Genomic DNA, 22,019 nt, shown 5'->3' with positions numbered 1-22,019 from the left:
ATGTATGTTACTAGAAAAAATATTCCCAACCACCAGCAAATAATAAAAAAATGTAAACACATGAAAGAGGACTTATGGGTTCAGTAACCAAAAGCTATTACCAGGGTTAGCATTCAAGTACTATCTCACTGAAACTCAGAAAAAAAAACTGAACTTGTTTTGTTGATTAGATCATCAGGAACAAAATAGCTTATTTGTGTTTTGCTTGGAAAAGGTGCTGTTATGTTACAAAAAAGTTTGTGTGCAAACGAAAGTACTATAAGAAGTCATTTAAATATGTTTGATCATTCAAAAAATTGAGAGAATTTTGTTTAGATTATGATTCTATTTAAAATTTTTGACTTTTTCTTTTTTCAGCATTATATTTAAAAAAATTAAAAGGAATCTATCACTAAAATAAACAAAATGCCATATTTTCTTTATTTACCTTAATGCCAAATCCAATGTTTTGAGTGGTTAAACATCTTAAAAGAGATTACTTCATAACATTTTCCAAGATATATATATATATATATATATATATAAATGGAAAAAAGTAGAGTAGAAACTTTAAAATAATATGCAAGTTGAAGATAAGTAAACTTGTGTTAGCATAATGATGCAAAGTGATACAAATCTTTCAGTATAAGAGGTGAGTTTGAACTGCTTAAGAAATGTTTTCATGTTCTGTGGAGTATGAATTAATTTCTTCTGGGTATGCATTTGCAGTTCTATGTGCTCTGTAAGCTATCATTTATATTGCTCTTGTTTTCACTGGCTTTTATCATCTTCTATTAGGTTTTTATATTAATTAGTCACTTATTGTTTTTATGTTAGTTTTAATATATGTTCATTTTTATACTTTTGCCATAAAAACATTTTATGCTTTTTATGTTCATAAGCACAAAAAATACAATAATGATAAAGAGAATCCCAGACAAGTAAAATAATGAAATGGTCAATAAAAAAGAACTAAATTTATAGCCCCGAAGGTATCCACAAATGAAATTGAATTCATTTCATATTTTACATTTAGAATATCTTTTAAGAATAAAATAGAACTATACGTGAAAACACTTCATAAGTAGTCCAGATTCACATGTACTTAATTTTTAAGTTATTATATCACTTTATTACTTTGTGGTTACACATACACATTTTTGTTTAATTCCTTTTTCACTAGGTAAGAATTTGTCCAAACATTAAAAACTATGAAATTGGCATAAAGTCTTAGTATTAAACTCCTTTATTTCTTTATAAATAATACAGTAAAAACAAATATTCAAATTATATTAAAGTTGAAATGTTTAAACATGTTGAAAGGGCTTTTATTTGCTTTTGCAAAAAGTTTTTGTATGACATCCTTCCAGGGCAACATTCAGCCATTTTCCTCTTGACTTTGATTTCAAATTGGATTGCATAATTTCATTTTTTTAATGCATCTCAGTGAAAATATTTTTTTATTAATACTGATTGATACTGAGTACTTTAATCAATTATCTTTCCAATCTTTTCAAAAAGAGGCAATAAAAGTAAAAATTACAATAAATCCAGAATGAGGGTAATTTTATTCCCATGAAAACTATTTATTGCTTCTGGTTAAAAAAAGGTTTTTGTTCTAAAAATCTGGGACTAAACGTTGTAAGTAATTACAGTTTTTGTGGCACAATTATAGACGTTTATTCAATCTATAGAGTCATGCTATACAACCAGAAAATATTTTGGAGATGTGTAATGAATAAGTTTAAAATAAGCTCTAAGCAAGTTTAAGTAATGCATTGGAAGATCTCAAATTTTTTTGGGCATGATTAGAGTTTAAAAAAAATTAATTACAATTGTCACTTTTTTATTGAGCTTTTGATGTGATGGTAAATAAGTTTACAATGAAACATTTTATGAAATTTAGGTAAAATTTATATCTACCTGTTCATATTATGCTACTCACATTTTTGAATTTTCATGTTTTTAGGTCAGTTACTATTTCCCTCTGAAAACTCTCTGGCGATCTTTTTTCTGTGCCCTTGTGGCAGCTTTTATTCTTCGCTCCATCAACCCATTTGGTAATGACCATTTGGTAATGTTTTATATGGACTATTCTAGAAACTGGATTTTTGTGGAACTGATTCCTTTCATTATACTTGGAATTTTAGGGGTGAGTGTTGTGAAAATATTAAATCTTAGGGCAAATGAGTATTTCTTTAACTATCAAAGATAAATCCCTAGGTATATAAAAATGTTAGATAACTTTTCAAACTGTTTATTTGACTAAGTTATTTTCAGTGAAAATCTTTTTAATGAAAACTACTGTAGGTTTAAATTAAGTTCATGTAAGGGTTTATTAGATGTTTGTTCACAGATTGCATAAATGAGCTAGTTAACATTTATGTTTCATACACTTTTTTAATGTGTACATTAAAAAGATAGGTGCCAGTAAAAAGCAGTTTTGGTCCATGGATTTGCTACAACACAACTTCATAAGGTGAACAATATCTTTAATTAGAGAAAACATGCTATCTATAAGCAATTTTGTTAGTTATACAAGATCTATTCATGTTGTAGTTAGCCATGTTGCATAATTTAAACATAGCTATATGCACAAATGATTAAGGAAGGATATGATTCTATCAGTTCAACAGTGTTTGAATACATTGCTAATAATATACTGAAGTACTTTTGAAATAAAATTAATATTACATCATCAACTACAGAAAAAAAGAAAAGCAACTAAGCAAAGTTAGGAGCAGAAAATGAGAAAAATATGTTACTATATCAGCTTTGTAAATGGCCTAGATGAATACAGTTACTAGCTATATTTCACTCAAGAACATGTTTCATAATAAATAAGATAATGGAGAGTTAAAATGAAAAAGTGACCAAAATTGAGCTTATATCATGTTTTGGCATTTGAATATATCTTTTTATGTTCCATTTAATTGTGAAACTTCTTTAATCTTTATAATTAAATGTTATTTAGAAATATGTTTAATTTGTGAGAAAAGAAGTCATGTAATTTGTTTGTCTATGTCAACTAGAAAATTGTTCTATTCATAAAATATTTCATGCTGAAAAGCCTCACATACATATCTAGTTCTACTGAAGGTATAAACGTTTCTTGAAAGTTAGATTAATAAATTTGTTTTGCCACTGAATACTTTTCAGGGTCTTATAGGAACGATATTTATAAAAGGAAATATCATGTGGTGCAACTACAGAAAACAATCAGTATTGGGAAAGTATCCAATCACAGAGGTGAGTAAAAACTGTCAGTTGTTGGACATTTTTCACTTAGTTTCAGGAAAAGATTTAACTGGATTTTTTTCCTTTTGTTTTTTTGTAATAGTTATAACTATGACATACACATCAATAGGTTGTGTGATCTGGGATTTGGTAGATTCTGATATACAAAGAAAAGTGAGGTTAGAAATAAGGACGTTATGGATAGGTAGAACTTTTTGCAACCTTGCACACAAATTTTAAGGAAAACATTTGATGTTTACAGGGTTTGATTAATTTCAAAACTTCACTGTTTTAAAACAATGTGAACTAGAAATAAATAACAAAAGTACGTAGACCAAAGATTTGTAACTTTGTATCTGTGTAGGTAGATAATTTGAAATATATCTATTCCACAAATAAAAATTTCATTTCGAGGTTAGTAAAAAATCAGCTGTATCAATTTTATTTCTTTATCTAAAACTAATGTTTTTAAATTATATAACAAACTAAAATGATAACTAAACATTTTGATCACAGTTTCCTTGTTTTGTTTTTGCAATGAATTTTAGAGAATTTGGACAGAATTTTAAAACTTAGTAATAACATAAGGCTTGGAAGTGTTAAAAAACTGTTGAAAATAATTATACATGAAAATTTTGCTTTTATTTCTCTGCACAGTTATTATGTTTGTAATTATTTTCTTACAATTGTTTCATTAATGTGAACTTTGTATTTTAATATTTTGAATTATAAGGTGTTTATTACTGAGGTTTTTGCTGATTTATTTCACGTAAATAATAAACTGTTTTGTTCTACTTATAGGTACTGGTTATCTCCTTGATTACAGCTATTATCAGTTTCCCAAATATGTATACTCGCATGAACAGTAGTGACCTCATTAAGTTGTTATTTAGTCAGTGTGGTGTGGCTGACATATCACCTTTATGGTAAGTTCCAGACAAATATTGTACATTTTAAGAAAGAAATATTTGGCCAAGCCACATGTAATTTTTTTAACATAAACAATTATGTAACCAAATTAATGGGAGTATAAGTATCTTTTATTTCATTTTTCAGTAGCACATGGTGTTTGTGTATGCTGCCTACTGTTGTGCATTGATTTTAGTAAAACAGCTTCTTGATATTTTGTCAGACAAAACACAGCAGAAAGAAGGATGGTGAAGTAGTCATTCTATTGTAAAGAAAATGCCATTTTTGACCCAACAGTGTAGTAATGTTTGACATGTTGGTGATACTTTTGTGGAAAAATGTGAAGAAGTTAGTAATTTGGTCATTTCTACTATTAAAAGAAATATTAGGAATATTCATTTAATTTAGGTGGATAAAAAAAGTGAAGTTTAATTGGTTAGTCAGCATTGATCAACCAAGTAAAGTTATTTTTCTTAACTTCAGAACTTTATATGCAGTAGTACTGTAATTTGTTTCAAAGGACAATATAAATGTACAAAATGGTGTATCTTTGGACTTTTGGGAGTAAAATTCTTGTGACAATCAAAATGTATCAAATTGACATTTTTGATTTTTCGATTATTTCATGTGTGTTTGGATTTGAAAACAATGCTGGAAAATCAACTAAATTAGTTTTGTGAGCATAAAGTTGTGTAAAAGCTCATAAATAATGATTATTTTAATCTCCAAGGGTTCAGGTTTGTATTTAGGAGAGCTGATTTTTAATTTCTAGAAAGAGAAAAAGTATGATATTCCTGTTGACATGTGGTGATGAAATTTGGATTTTGGAAGGTAAATGCCATTGAGGCTATTGTTTGAGTTGGAGCTTGAGAGAAGTAATGTAGTAACTATGTTAGTCAATATAAATTCTAACTGCAACCGAAGCAGGCTTAAAAAGAATCAGTGTAACAATGTTAAAATTGGGAAGAAAAAAGTTGTTTATGTAAGATTTAGCATAGATTAAGCACAGGAGAGCTCAAATATATGTTAGAATGTTTTATTTTAGCAAATTGGATGACTAGCTTATGTTATTATGAAAAAATTCATATTACTGTGTGTTCCTTTCCAGAAGAATTGGGGGTGGGGTGGGGGGCTGATCAGCTTAATTCATCTTGGCTCTTATATTAATTCTTGTATAATTATAACTCAGTTTGATATTGTAAAATTTAAGGTTTTGTGTATGTTCTAAATGTTTTAAACAAGCACATTACCTCGTTTTGTAATTCTTTTGCAGTGATTACAACAGGAACTTTACAAATGTAAACAGCAGGATAGAGATAGCTGAAGCAGGAGCTGGTGTGCATCGGTCTCTGGGATTACTAACATTAGCCTTAATCTTCAAATTGTGTATCACAGTTTTCACATTTGGGATCAAGGTATATGCTATTTGAAAATAATATTTTTAATTGTTTGTATAAAATGTACCCCTACTTTTTAACAATTAACAATTCCCACTCTCTTTCTGGCATTGGATTCTTTTACTAATTTTTTTTTCTCTTCACATAACTTACTATGTTACTTTGTGCTTAACAACAAGTAAACAGGCTCTTCACAAAACACATCTTCCATGGGAAAAAGAGGAATTCAAGGTATGAGCACCTTGGGTCAACACCTGTTATCTATCAAGACTTAACTGTGTTGGATATGTTGTTATTAAAAAGAAGCATTATTAGTTTCATTCTGTTTTATTCTACTTTATCAGACAGGTTTTACCATTATCTCTTCCGAACATATTTTTCTGAGCTTGTGTTTTACCAATTTTTCGTGTGCCTAAATAAGTTATTCTTAAAAAAATGTTTTACAGTTTGATGAAATTTCTCATTGCAGGCATTAGTAGTAGGGCATATGTGTAGGGATTGTGCATTTTATGGTAAAAGTGTGAAAGTTGGTTGACTTTGTGATAAATATGTAACGAATATTTTTAGGGAGGGTGTGAAGATGAACTAACAGTATCACAGATGCCATTGAATTTTGAAATGACCAAGATCAACAGTTACTATACCTAAAACTTGCACTTCTGAGGCAGAAAAGTTTGGTTTATGTAGCTCTAACCAAATGTTTTTTGGATGAGTATGATTATTAGGGAACTTCTAATGTATCATCTATTTTGTGTTTCAAGATGGTCACCAAGATGAGATGATTTCATCATTAGTTAACTTGTAGGTCAATAGAAATTCAATTTTGATGATTATTATACCCACAATTTGAAGGATATTAAGTCCTCTAATGCAGTTATTGAGATCATTGGGAAAAATATATATGTAAAATGACTCGTTTGGGTTGAGAAAATTTTTACGTAGGGGAGTGAACAACATTTCGACCTTCTTCGGTCATCATCAGGTTCACAAAGAAAGAACCTTTTGGCCTTCGCATCCAGGCGTAATTGGATGAATTGGGTCTGTTCTTGGATAACATTGCAGAATCCACTGGTCAACCCATCCCACCATGGCTTATTACAGTCCCCAAATGTCACCTTTCTTTAAGTCATCTGAGAAAGGCAGATACTCCTGATTGAAAGTACCATCTTTTATTTACTGAACATCTTTCGAACAATCTTTCCATTCCAATTCATACAGATGGTTCCAAATCAGGTAACTCTGTGGGCTCTGCCATGGTTTGTTGCGGTTCGGTGGTTGCACACAGAATCCTCTTTACAGCTTCTGTGTTCACTGCTGAACTGTACACCATATCTTTTGCCCTGGATCATATTGAAGCTAAGCAGTACTCCAACTGCACTATTTATACTGACTCGCTTAGTTCTTTACTGGTTTTGGAATCGCTTCATGTTGGCTCACACCCTGTTCTCACTGACATTCAAAACCGACTGGCCCATTTCTCATTAACATCTACTTTTATCCAATTTTAGTGGATACCAGGCCACGTTGGTATTCGTTGGAACAAGATTGCAGACACGGCAGCAAAATCTATCTGCTGTGGCACTATCACCACTGTGCCTATTCCATCCGTGGACTATGGTCCTGTATTCAAGGCTGGCTCCGTGCCAGCTGGCAGTCAGCTTGGAGTGAGCAACACGACAACTAGCTTTTCCAAATAAAACCCTATATTGGACTTTGGCCTTCTAGCTTCTGTAAGGGTTGGAAGGAGGAAGTTGTTCTAACTAGACTACACGTTGGTCACAGTTTTTTAACTCATCGTTTTCTTTTATCTGGAACTGTTGCACCAGTGTGTAGTTTATTCAAATCAAAACATTCAAATCACCGTGAGCCACATTTTACTTTCTTGCTATCATTACGACTCTCAACAATGGCACTATTTTAAACATGTTTTGTCCCAAGGTTTGTCCATAACATTAGACAGTATTATTAGTGACGGTGACACTGTCCACCTTGATAAAGTTTTTAGTTTTTTAATGGTCATTGATCTTTTTAATGTCATTTAAGTGTTTAATATACTCTTCAAAACAAGAAATGCAAAAGGGATATTTTTATTATTTTAAACAGAAATATATGTAATAATGTTACAAGCTCAGAGTATGTGATGTTACACGTGTTAAGGCACTGATTATAAGACCAAAATGACAATAAAAGTTGTGCACTTTGAAAACGGAGGAAAACATCGTATTTTTCGCCAAAATGCATGTGTGTCCAATAAATTTGTTTGAGAGATCTGCATGTTCTGCAAGTGCAACATGTGCAAAATCCCTATAAAAGTGACGGGTTCTTCGTTTCCATAGCTCAGTGTTAAGCCACCGACATACAATACAGTTACGCCAAGACTGACTAAAGCACAACGCAACAACGCCATTGGTCGCTTGGAAGCAGGCAAATCTCGATCTGATGTTGCCAGAGCTGTGAATGTCCACCCAAGCACCATCACTAGGCAATGGAATCGTCACCAACAACATGGATCAACTCATGACCATCCAAGATCGCAACATCCGGCTACGTCACCTTCAGGATAGGACCACCACTGCGACGTCTACTGCCTCAACTATACCAGGGCTGGGTAGGATTTCCGATCAGACCATACGCAACCGTCTATGAGATTCTTAGGCCCCATGTGCAACCCATCATGGTGAACGTCAACGACATTTTTCAACATGACAACGCCCGTCCTCACACAGCCCAACTCACCACTGTCTTCTTGAGACACCACAACATCAACGTTCTTCCCTGGCCCTCCAGATCACCAGATTTAAACCCCATCGAACATCTTTGGGACGAGTTGGACCAACGTCTGTGACGGCGACAACCTCAACCGCAGACTCCACCTCAGCTTGCAGCAGCTTTGCCGGCTGAGTGGACAGCCATTCCACAGGATGTGATTCATCATCTCATCGCTTCCATGGGCAGGAGATGCCAAGCAGTTATTGATGCTCATGGGGGCATACTCGTTATTGACGTTGAGTGACGTTAAACTTCACCTAGTGAGTGTGGACTTCGCCTTTGCAGACTTTGGATGTTCAGCAGTGCATGTGCAAAGTTTCACACATGTCATACAGACCTGGAATAAACTTGTTAACAATTTGTCTCATATTTTGCCTTTTGCGTTTCTTTTTTTGAAGAGTATATTTATTCATTACACCTTTTTAATTGTGGTTCCCTTTTAAGAGTCTCAATCTCTCTAGTTCAATTTGAAATTCGAAAATGGCCATAACATTAAATAACTCGACACCAGGACTGGAAAGGCTAACTTCATGTGACTAACGCTGCTGTTTGAATTATCCATTTGAACTACCCGTTAGTTGTCCTGGCGAGTTGTTATTACAATTTTGCTGCATGTCTTTTAAAACTTTTATTGCTTTACTTTTTGGTACTGGCTATAATGACACATAACCCGGAACCAGGACTGGAAAGGCCAATTTCAGGTGACTGATGGTGGTTCTTGTACTTACCTGTTTGTCTATCTGGCAGGTTATGATCATTACCATTATGCTTAAGAAAGTCCTTTACAACTTTGTAAACTGGATGTCTGGAAGTGACTGAAATGAATAAAGTTCCTGAACAATGTTTTATTATCCTTCATGTCATTCTTGCACATGCCCTGCAGAACAATGTAGTGGATCATTTGTCTTATCCTCCTCAAATCACACATTTGCTCTAGTCTGTAAAGTATGGTGGAGACTGTTGTGTTGGGATGGGCAAATGTCCTTGTACTGACTACACTTCTTACTTGACATGTTTTAGATTATCAAATGTTTTTAATCTCCGTTTTCCAAAATTACCACCACTATAAGCTTAAGAACCACCACCAATATTGCAAATGTGTATTTATTGAGGTTTCTCATATTTTTAGAACATTATGGAGCATCACTATCATAAGCTGAAAGGAAACAAACATGTTTATGAACTTGGATAAAGAATGTATGCAGTTCAGCAGGATATGGTCATTACTGATAACTAGTAATATCCATTTTGAAGAATAAGATAACCAATCTAGTAAAAGTTTTCTAATCAAGCTTTCTTGACCACAATATGGGGGTATTTCCATTGAAATCAACTGTCTTTATGATTAGTATTACGTATAAGTGTATTGGGTACTGATGGTGGCCATTTTAAAATTGAAGGTGACCACCAGAATGGAATTATTTTGGCTTGGTTCCTCTAAAAATAATGAATATATATTTATTAAGCATCCTGCCAAATTTTGTATTTTTATCACAGTCGTTTCATATTGTGTTACATCTATTCTCCATTGTAAAAAATTAGCTTTAGTTTGTAACTGCTTAAGGCTAATGCAATGTAAAATAATTCGTAACTGAAATTATATTTAATACTTGAAAACTTAAGTAATTAAAAGTGAAATAACATTGACTAAATACCCACAATAAACTAATCTTCTATATATTGCATAAAATCTCAACTCTTAGAATTGCTGTTGGTGTCCAAATGAATTTTTTGTAGTTTATATAAATTATTGCAGTATCCTATTTCTTGTAGTTCTATGGCTGTTTGTTAAAAGGTCTCTAATCACATAAGTCACATAAAAATATGCAGTCAGTATTTCAATTAATTATAGTAATTAGTTATGTTGGTTATTGTGAGTTTCTTTTTAATTTATTTTACATAGAATATGAATGAGTGTACCACATTTTTTTTGCCAAGTTACTTAGTATGGTAACAAGCAAAAACATAAAATAGTTCAATATATTATAATATGTGAACCCCATTTGTAATGCACAACTTACAAACACTTGGGTAATTTGAGGGTTTACCCAGTCTTTAGTCTATTTTCTGTTACCTAATACCTAGTGTTGAAAATTTTAGAACTTGTTAGTAGTTTTGGATTTTGGAATATATTAAAACTACATTCTATTCTCTTTTCTTGGTACAGAAAACAACTTTTCTCTATCCTCAATATTTGAAACTGGATGTTAACATTTAAGACCTAGTATTACTCCAGCATACTTTCAAGATAGCATTATCTTAAAATATGAAAAATCTTAATACTAAAAGTTGATTTTAATTTTATAATTGGGAAGTTGATTAATCAAAACTGAAAATCATATATCCTAATATAAATCGTATTAATTTCTTTTATTGTAGAATTTTACTCTTTTTGTTTGTATTTTAACTTTTTATTCTTAACATACATTACTGTGCATAATGAGAGAACGAGAGACCCACTATTCAGTTTGCTGGACAAAAGGTGTTCAGAATGAAATTTAACAATAATTCCAATCTAAACTATTAATGTTTTTAAATACATTCCAAATAATTCTTACAGTTTAAAGAAATTCTAAAAAAGAAAAGAGAGAGACTATCAGAACTGACTATAATTCTCTTCAAAAAGTTGGGGCATGTGGTTTTAAGACATTGTAATGCTGAGGCCATTTTTCATGATGCCCAGTATCGAATTGTATTCCACACAAGATTTCTGATAAAGTATTAGATAAGGGAGTAGCTTTATATGATAATGCTTAATTTATGTATTGGTATTTTTCTATAATAATTTGTCTATGTACTGAATAATAGTTTGTATTTAAAAACCTTACAAAATATTCAATGTAAATGGATCAAATGTCAATGATAACTATACAAAGTCTAGTGTATCAGTGACAACTGTGGAAATTATGTGAATAACAGACACTTAACAGCTATTTCTGGAATGTGTTTTGAACATAAATCTTACACAGTCTTATGAGAGTAAGTTTATATTACACTAAAAATAACTTGTTGATGTTTGACTTGCATAGTGCCTGAAGAATCTTTCAACAGAAATTACATTTGTAAAATTAAGTCACTTATGTGTATAAAAGTTTTGTTTCACATAAAGGTGTAACATAAAATTTAGTTGCATTGTATGTAATACTGTTAGGCTCTGACTGGACTTCTGAGGAGCTAAAGGTTAAGTTTATTTTAATATTCATGTAAAAAACAAAACTCCAAGTATTTGTAATCTTATATTTGTTTATTAGTGTAGTAGAGCTTATTATTAGTATTTGATTCAATAACTCCTGTTCTCATAATTAGTCAATACCTACAGGTGCCTACTGGTTTGTTTATTCCAAGTTTGGTCATGGGTGCCATAATGGGTCGAATGATAGGAATTGGTATGGAACAACTAGCGTAGTAAGTATAACCTGAGGAAGTTTGTGTACTAAAGTGTGAAATTTTAGTGTTGTTTTTTAATCTTAAGGTGAGAAAAACTATGCTTTTTAATTCCAATCCAGTGCTTAATTGGAGAATTGTTTTACTTCTGTGGATGTACTTATCTCAGTTTTGGTGTAATGTTTTGATTATGATAGAATAGAGAAGTTTGTGTGATGATTTTAATATCAGTTATACATTAATATAGCTGGTTATGGTATGTTAAAAAGTTCTATATGAGTATTTGTAAATATGACATTATAAAATTAAGTTTAGCAATACAAGTGGGAATAACATGCTGCTACAGCTTTTGTCCGTATTTGGCAAATTTATTTAAATTACTCGCCAAAATTTTCTTTATCATAGCTTTATAACTTGATTTTTACATCCATTTTGTTTGTTTGTATGGTATAAATATTGACTTATTACCTAGAGTGTTCTTTGACAAAAATTAGTTTTATGTGTATCCACTTGTAACTGGCAAACTGCTGGACTAATTGTATTAGTACTCATTAGGGAGCAACATTGGGATTGGTATTTGGATTCAATCCCCACCCTGTGTCTTACTTGTATGTTAAACATGTTTGGCAAATAATACTGTATAATTCAGATGAAGAATTAAGATTAATTCCAAAGAGTCCACAACATGGACCATTGTTGTAAAAAGGCTGTTTACAGTTAATACAGTAAATTCACTACAATAATTTGAAAGATACTGAAGAACATTTCATTTAGGATCTCATTTTGGGCTCCTTGCCCTCACGTCAACCTTCTTTTCAATGGATTCTACTTATCTGGTGATACTGTTATAGTTAACAATAAATAAATTTTGATTCACACATGTAAGAAACTGGAAGGATTAATTAAATTCTTGTGTTCTTGACATCCATTTAGACCCAGATTTGTTATTAGGAGTTATAAATGTTACATGTTGCCAAAAATAGTTTAGATAAATTTCTATACTTTATTGTGATGCAATACCATAAAAAATAATTACGACTTGTTAAAACTGGTAAGTTTATGTAGTATATCTATGGAAGCATAAGATGATATTCCAAGTGTATATAAACATGTTAAAATACTGGTTTAAAAAAAGGTTGTTACTCTTAATTAATTCAGTTGTAAGTGTGTGCACTGTTGTGGGCTATAATCATGGTATGAAAATGGCCAAGTTTACTTGGTATGTTTGTAATCATCTAAAGGTAATCTTCCAGAATCTTGTATGTACCTACCAGAGTAAATTTTATTATTGTCTTAGAGTTAATACTTTGAATCACGGAAACAGTTTAAGATCAAGATTTATTTTGGAGAGGGAACATAAGCATTAAAATGTTGGTGGCTTTTAAGTTTAGTGAGATTTGTAGGCATAAAAAATGTAAATACAAGATTCGTTTTTTAAGAATATTGTAATATAACTGAAGTAGTGCAGACTGAAGTATGGGAGATAAAATTGAAAGAAATAACAATGGCATTGTAACTTGCAGAACTGCTGCTGTTATTACACATGTAATATGCAAGCTCAAAACATAACAGATGACAGACGTTTTCAGCTTGTGTACATCTTTGGAGAAGTTTTTAAAATAAAAATTATGGTAATGAAAAAATTATCTTGAGTTATAAGGATACTATTGCTCCTTTTTATTTATAACATACTATGGTAAAGTGCACTGTCACTTTACTGTATTCTTTGAAAATGTACTAAGATATATATTTTAGTGAAATTAAATAATTTATATCTGAATGAAGGAAGTTAAATGGATAAACAAAATCCCAACCTCTGATTAATTATATTATAACCATAAAATATTCAAACCATAAACCAAAAAACACATTAAGGTGAATTTAAAAAGAAAATTTCATAACACCACATATTTAAAAAAAAAAAGTATCCTAGAGTACAAGCTACAACGTGGGGTTAAAAATATATCTTAGGTTATGGAAATGACTGCAAAAGTAAGATCTACATTGTGGTGGGAATACTCCACCTATCAGTCTTAATCTCCAATATGCTAGCTCACATAAGAAAATTAGAAAGTAGGAGAGTGAGATGTGAATGCTCAAGTCATGCCATTCTTAGATGACCTTATTTTAAACTAAAGATTCTTAGTAAGTTTTAATTGAAATTTTCTGATTTTATTTTCTTTGTATTTATTACAGAATAATAATTTTATCTAAAACTGTTTTTTACTAAATACATTAGCTATTAATTTTCATATCAGTATATCAACATTATTACTAAAGTATTGTAATTTATTACAAATTTTACAATATCTGAATAATTGAAATTATAATGTTTATAATATATGGGTATGATACATTACTATGTAAGGAGGGTAAACCACAAATTGGAAAATCAAAATATTTTATTTTATGAAAAATATTTGTATTGATATCCTTTTTATCAATTACTTTAACTTCCAAGTCTAAATAATGTGCATCTGTAGTAGATATTAAAGTATTTTCAATTTCTAATTCTTTTGGATAAATGGTGTCAATAGCATTATATATTTTAGAATTATTTGTGCTGATTAAATAATCAATATGTCTACAATTTAAAGTAAAGATATCTGGACTTGTATGGTTTTCAATAAATATATTTTCATAGTAATGTAAATATAAATTTGCTACACAAGTTGAAATGTTATTTTTGGAACTCCTATCACTTGTTTATTAAAATATATAAAATTATTATAAATACAGAAACTTAATGTATCTTTTATGTTTTTGGAACTATTTTCTTTTTTCCATTTCTATGAAAGGATAACAGTATTGTTCTATTAATGAATTTAAAACAAAAATTAAATATTTTAATGGTATTGTGTTATATAATGTTGTAAAATTAAATGTTTGAAAACTATTTACCTGCTTACACTTTCTTAAACATTCTAAAATAGGTTGGTTATTTTTTATTATCCAAAACTTCTCTCTTTCATTGTTCATTCTCTACATATTCAACTTGTGTACCAGATTTATATTTATGTAACTATGAAACTATATTTACAGAAAACTATACAAATCCATATATTTTTACATTAACTTATATTGATGATGTAATCAGCACAAATAATTCTGAAATATATAATGTTATTGACATCGTTTATCTCAAAGAATTAGAAATTGAAAACACTTCAGTTTGTAATACAGATGCACATTATTTAGATTTAGAAGTTAAAGTAATTGACAAAAAGGATATCAATACATATATTTTTCATAAAAGAAAATATTTTGATTCTCCAATTTATGGCATACAGTTATGACAGAAAGTGTTCGTACCCCTTCGTCGTGAGTAGTGTTTTCCTCATAACTTAAAAAGTATCATGGTTAGGATAATGAAAGCACAGTATATTATAAGCATTATACTAACACACATCTACATGAATTTGTATGTAAATTGACGACAAATAAACTGTTTATATACAAATAACCAAACATAGAAAGGGCAGAATGTGTTTGTGTGTCTACTTTAATGGTCAGTTGTATAGACTTTCAGGTGAATTACTTGGTGCAATCTCTCCTCATAACCCTCCATGATCATTTGACAGTACTCGATTGGTATTTTCATCTATTCTTCTTTACAGAAGGCCTCCAACTCTTGCACGCTTTTCAGATGACGCTGATGAACCCTGGTCTTCAACTCATGCCAAACGTTTTCAATTGAGTTGAGATTGGATGACTGTGATGGCCACTCCAGAAAGCTTATATGATTACTTTGCAGCCAGGATTGCACATATTTCGATGTGTGCTTAAGGTCATTGTCGTGCTGGAAGATCCAATGACGCCCAAGCTGCAAGTTTGAAACATCATTCTTGATATAAGTGCCTAATATATCAACGTACTTTTCTTTTTCATGATTTCGTTGATGTAATGAAGGCTGCCTACACCAGAAGAGCTGAAGGAACCCCATAGCATGATCCAGCCACCTCTGTGTTTAACTGTAAGGATGATGTTCTTTGGAAGATTTTGTTCCCCCTTCTTACGGAAAATATTGCGAACATCATTGTGGCGAAAAGCTTGATTTTAGTCTCGTCTGACTAAAGAATACTCTTCCAATAGGTAAAGGGTTTATCTACATGCTTTCTTACATGCCTCAATCTTACTTCTAAATGAACAGGCTTTAAATATGGAGTTTTACGAGGACGGCATGCTTTGAAACCAGAAGAGCGTAACATCTTTGCAACTGTAGAGGTGCTTACTTCAACCGCAGTTTTCCTTGCCAGTTTCTGTATGTTATTACATGTCAAACGAGGGTTCCTACTAACTTCTCTGAGAACCTTCCTCTTGGTTCTCTCTTGAATTTTGGTGGGACATCCAGAATGAGGGAGGTTAGCGGTTGATCCTGTAAGCTTAAACTTGGAAATTATGTTGTGAACAGTAGTCTTTGACACATTAAGTTGTGTAACAATACTGAAAAGAGATGCACAAGATTTGTATTTTACAATAATTCGTTTTTTTTTAAATCACTGGACAGTTGTTTCCTGTTCGCCATGATGATCAATGAGATAATGACGAAGACTATGCTAAATTGCCAGAAGTACATTTTTTGTTGGCTAAATTCCAGTAATTATGAACCCGGTATTTAGTTCTGGAATGATGTAATGTAGTTTATTTGCCAAACTAAACTAAATTTTCATGGGAATATCAGTTTTTTCACATGTTCTGAAATGTACGAACACTTTCTGCTCCTTCTATTTTTGGTTATTTGTTTATAAATAATTTATTTGTCGTTTAATTCACATAAAAATTTATGTAGATGTGTGTTAGTATAATATTTATAATGTATTATACATCTATTAGCCTAATCATACTTTTCAAGTTATGAGCAAACAAACTACTCTGGATGCAGGGGTACGAACACTTTCTGTTGTAACTGTAGTATTGTGCTATACCAATCTATTATAAACACTAATTTCAGTTATGCAGATATTGTTAAATTTGTAATAAATTACAATACTTTTTCAATAATGTTGATACACTGATAAAAAAAATTAATAGCTAATGTATTTAGTGAAAAACAGTTTTAGATAAAATTATTAAATTCTGTAATGAATACAAAAAATCTATTAAATAAATACAAGTAAAATAAAATCAGAGAAATTCTAAAAGAAAATTACTAAAAATCTTTAGTTAAAAATAAGGTCATCTATGAACTTGGCACTACTTTATGCAGATGTACACCTTAAGCTGCATAGAAAAGCACAACAGTCACAGTAAACTGTCACTTCACTGATGTCGTATTAATTAGTGCTTCTACCATATTGGGGGCAGGAATGCTAACTTCAAGAGGTAAGTTATTTAACTTGCTTACCCTGAATAGTAGCACTTATTTTTCTAGTCCTTATTTTTATTTTTCAATCGATTTTTTTTTTCTAATTCTTTATTTTGGAGAGCAGTCACCTTCCCACAAATGTCTGCAGGCAGTGAAGGGTGATGTAAATGTGGAATGTTGCAGGCTTAACCATTAACATCTTGCTCTCCTACTTTCTAATTTTCTTATGTGAGACTAATGAACTGAAGGTTAAGACTGATGAATGGTGTATCTCCACTGCAATGTGGGTCCTACTTCAGCAGTCACCTCCAAAACCTAGGATATATTTTATAAATCTCACATTGTAGCTTGTACCCTGGGATCCTTTTTTTTAAAAAAAATGTGCAGCGTAATTAAATTTTTTTTTAAAATTCATGTTAATGTATTTTGGTTTACGGCTCGAATATTTTATGGTTATAATACATATAACACATTTGGGTAACAGAATAATAATTGTGTCTAGTATGTTAGATAATTACAACTGCATGTAAGTTATTGTTGTCACAACCTTTATTTTTAAGGGTTAAAATTTTTAAACTTTGTTTTTGGCTGTGGTATTTTCTCTTTGTATTTAAGTATGTTTGTTTCCTTTTCTGTACATTTATGAGTTGACTGTTTATCTGAACTCAAATTATCAAAAGTTTCTACATCCTTAAAAGCAACTTGACTTTATCTTTGATAAAAGTTTAAGAAGCTATTCTCCCTGTATATTTTTACATTTAGCCATTACCCTTATCTTTGGGTATTTCAAGGAGCGTGTTCCACTGGTGAGAATTGCTTGTCTCCTGGCCTATATGCCATGGTAGGTGCTGCAGCCTGTCTTGGAGGAGTCACAAGAATGACGGGTATAACTTATCTGTTATGTTCCAACATTATAAAGGTTATTTTATTTTTAGCAAAAACATGTATGTTAATTTTATTAATAAACATATCTTGTGCAAACATAAGTTATTTAATAAAATAAAGAAAAATAAATCTCTTGTTCTGTTAAAGCTCACATTCTAATATTTACTTACATTTTGCCAAATAATGTAAAAGTAACAATACAGAGTTACATCAATTACAATCATTTTTGGAGAAGAGAGTGAAAGGCAAAGCAACCAACTTGTAACAATCATATGAGAATCAAATATTAGCTGCTAAGTATACTTGCACTCTGGAAAAGTAATGCTATGTCTAAATATTAGAGATTGAAAAAGACAAAGTTAACTTTAATTTTTAATGAAAGTCAATTAACTTAAGCTGTATAAGGTTTATAATTCAAATACTGATATAGGCTTATATGGATAGGAAATAAGGTTTTTTTTAAAACTTATAATTAGTGTAATGAGTTGTATCTCCTTTAGATAATATTTCCTTTTCCATTTGCAAGTCCATCTAAATGCATAGAATTGTATTATTTTTAAATCTTTTGTATCAGCCTAAATCAGTAGCAAGTGTCATTTACCCTGATGAAGCCATAATGGCAATTTGTTGGCTTAAATAAAATCAAGTATGTTTCCTGGAGTAAAAGTTGTACTTTTTCTTCTCTTAACAATCAGTAGAACTCTCCAGTTTATACTAAATGTTAAACTCATGTAAACAAGGTTTCTGTTTTAATCTTTGTTTTCTAATATTGTCAAAATTTCTACTACATTTACAGCAATCATTTTCAGTTGTTTCTCTTTATGGACTCTTAATTATTTTGCAGGTGGTACCATGTTTAACTGTGATTTCTTGTTCTGTGCCAGCTTTATGTTGAGAAACTTTCAGCTCTTTTCGTTGTTATTGTTTTTTTAATGCACAATTTCATCATTTTCTCATTATGATACTTATAAGCTTTTTATTTGTAGTCTGTTTTTATGTGATTCTCAGCTTATAGGTTAGAATTGTCTCATTTCAAAGTGGTCTCTTTGCCTTCTGATGTAGATCTTCAGTATTGATATTAACCATGCTCTGTTGTTTTGAATATGTATTTTATCTGTTTCTTATTTGATAATCAGAAGCTTTCTTTATTACAATTTTGGCCCACTAGGTTGCAATAAGTTTCACTCTGATTCTTTCTGTGCTTTTACTCTGTGATCTATGATTCTGTGTACAGTGCCAGTTTCTGTTGACTCCAGTGTCTTCTGAAATCTTGTGGGCTTAGAGGTTTTATATATTAATCTTTGATATTTTAGAATTTCATGCAATTTACACTTTTTTATGGGAGAGTTTCTTTTTATTTCATACTGTCATTAATTAATTCAATTTCTATGCCTTTGATGTTTCCAAAACTGTTAAAATGCAGTTTTTGTGTAATCAAATTTCCCTTTCCTCACCAAGAAAGAAAAGTAGTCTATTTGTAAAAAAGTTGCTTTTCATTTATTATTTTGACATGGAGTGTGTTGATCTGGACATCATTTAAGTCAGACTTAATGTCTTCATTACAGATGTGTTGATTTGTTTATTGCTTACTTATTTAGTTCATTGATTAAATATTTAATTCCTTATGTTGAGTGAGTAATTGTGCTCTTACCAGGAAAGTGTAGCATTTGACACAAGCATATGTTCAGTAAGATTTTTTTTCATCGTGTTAGATGTGTTTCTGTTTCCCTCACTTCTTTTACCTCATTTATTTTTAATTTTCCAAACTGTCACATGTACAGATCTTCAAATCTTTACATCCTTCTTACTTTCATCATATTGTTACCTCTGCTGTTTCTAGATTTGGCTTATCTTTACTAGTTGCTATTCAAACCCAACCCTAGATAGTCACTAGATAATTCTTTTTTTTTCATCCTCCTGTTTCTTCCATATACATGACTGGGATCCCAGTTTGACATATCCAAGGGATTAACATATTCATGGTGTACTTATCAAAAAGAATTTCAGTTTTACCTCCATATTTCTTGGTGTCATTCTACATGTGTGATGCTTCTCTTTTACAAGATTCCTATCTTCTTCTGAACTTTTTGACATATTATCCTCAATGGTGATGAGATGATGACTTTAGATCAAACATATGGTCCCTTAATATGTCACAGGTAAGTACAGGGACTTTATACCCCATTTTCTTATCTTTGGTTCCATTTCAGTATGAATTGTGTGGTGTACAGTTCTTGTTGTTGTCTCACACTCTCTACTTCTCTTCCAAAAATTAGACGAAGGTATCTTCCATCAGTACTCACCAAGATTGAACATTTGATTGTATTGGTACTATCGCTGCATATTTGTGTTCCAATTCTTTCTTTGTTTTAAGTGGGCATCTGGTTGTGTGGTTTTCTTGCACATGTTATGCTGTGAGAACTAAGCATTTTGTTGAAACACATTTTACTCAAAAAAGTGTTGTATTTTCATATATATATAGTTTTTCAATCTTACTAAAAAGATTTTTATTTACACTATATGGCTGTGTAGCTGAATACATGACATAAACTGTTAAATTACTAACTATTTCAGTATAAATATAGGAACATTGCACCATTATATGTATATGTAATACTTGTACATTTACCTGTATACTCTGATACTTCTGTAATTTAGAATTTAAAACTGAATAAACAGTATAAATAAATGGATTGAAATGTAAAAAAAAAGGCAAGGTCCATTATGATTTTGGAGTTTTCTGTAAGTTATTAAATATCATAATTAAATTGTCTCTTTCTTCTATACACAAATTGTAGTGTGTAATTTTATTTTTAATACTATGCCATTAAAAAGTTATCTGTTTAAAATTTTGGAACCATCTGCAAAAGTATTTTATCAGAAAAATCAAGCAGCTACAACAAAAGTGTTGTGTGTAAAGCAAGTGCATGTTAATTTGCTTTCCAGTATCCCTAGTGGTAATCATGTTTGAATTGACTGGTAGTGTGAAGTATATTGTGCCACTTATGGCTGCTGTCATGGCAAGTAAGTGGGTAGGAGATGCTTTTGGAAGAAGAGGAATGTATCCTTCATAACACACTATTAAAGTACATCTACAGATATATAACTACTAACTGATTATATGTATTCTGTAGTTGTTGTAATTTAGTATTTTGAATGTATATTAGCTTTTCATTAGTTCACATATTTCTAGTTGTAAGCATTAGACAAAACTTTTTAAATGTTTTTATTTTATTTAAATGTTCACATTTTCATGATTTTTAATAATCTATATAGTATATACATGTTTAATGAAAAGTTTATTCATAGTTGAAAAATACAAAAGATGTAACAGACAATTGAAAACATTGAAATGTTTAATACATTTCATGTATGTTAACTTCTTTGTATGTAAAAATGTAAAAATTTATTTTTTAAATAATGAAAAATTTGAATGTTAGTGACTGAGCTATTATCCTATTTGATATTAGTGAGTTAAAGTTCAAGGGATAAGTAACCTTTTATCAGAAGTATAGAAATAGCAAGGAAGTGTCTTATCATTCTTACATAATTGTCTGTGATTTAATAAAGTCCTAACTATCATTTATTTTTGAACTGCACAAAGTATAAAACTCATGGTTTAGAAAAATTTCATGGATCAGTTTTAAAACACAGTATTTTTGTGATAATTATATACATCCTTGACCACTGTTCAGTTATGATGCCCACATTAATTTGAATGGTTATCCCTACATGGATAGTAAGGAGGAGTATATATATACAGCATTAGCTGCAGACATAATGACACCCAGGTAGGTTACAAATGTTAAACCTTAATACAGTTAAATTTTTTTCCTGCAATAGAAATTTTCTAATGAGTAAAAAGTTTGAATCAATTGTATTATGGGAACGCCTTCTTTTATATATTTAGCAGTAAGCTTCACAGCTACCCACTTTGTCCTTTCAGTAAAATTAATTATGAAATACAGTATTTAACTATATTTTGCTCTCTGTACTATATTTTAAAATGTCTAAATAAATAAATGACATAAATATACTCAGATATACTTAGGAATAAGTTTATTAGTTATAACAATAAGCAAGAAAATTGGGTGTCTATAATACATATAACATGCAACTGTCAGACCAACAAAATGATATATTAAATGTATTTA

The 22,019-nt window shown here is 30.7% G+C and overlaps 1 protein-coding gene across 17 annotated transcripts in view; it reads left to right on the top strand.

Moving 5' to 3' along the window:
• Positions 1–22,019, top strand: part of LOC143239606 (H(+)/Cl(-) exchange transporter 3-like) — a 102,435-nt gene that overhangs the window by 70,287 nt on the left and 10,129 nt on the right. For all 17 annotated transcript variants that reach the window (XM_076480860.1, XM_076480865.1, XM_076480867.1 and 14 more), the window contains 8 exons: positions 1,949–2,131; positions 3,139–3,228; positions 4,018–4,142; positions 5,399–5,540; positions 11,611–11,696; positions 17,743–17,864; positions 20,812–20,926; positions 21,561–21,656. In XM_076480860.1, coding sequence (XP_076336975.1) covers positions 1,949–2,131; positions 3,139–3,228; positions 4,018–4,142; positions 5,399–5,540; positions 11,611–11,696; positions 17,743–17,864; positions 20,812–20,926; positions 21,561–21,656 — 959 coding nt within the window. The remainder of the gene's footprint in view (positions 1–1,948; positions 2,132–3,138; positions 3,229–4,017; positions 4,143–5,398; positions 5,541–11,610; positions 11,697–17,742; positions 17,865–20,811; positions 20,927–21,560; positions 21,657–22,019) is intronic.

Source organism: Tachypleus tridentatus, chromosome 13 (assembly GCF_004210375.1).
Source record: "Tachypleus tridentatus isolate NWPU-2018 chromosome 13, ASM421037v1, whole genome shotgun sequence".
In the NCBI taxonomy this organism is placed as follows: domain Eukaryota; kingdom Metazoa; phylum Arthropoda; class Merostomata; order Xiphosura; family Limulidae; genus Tachypleus; species Tachypleus tridentatus.
Note: the sequence above shows the minus strand (reverse complement) of the source record. Positions and strands in the feature narration are given on the sequence as shown.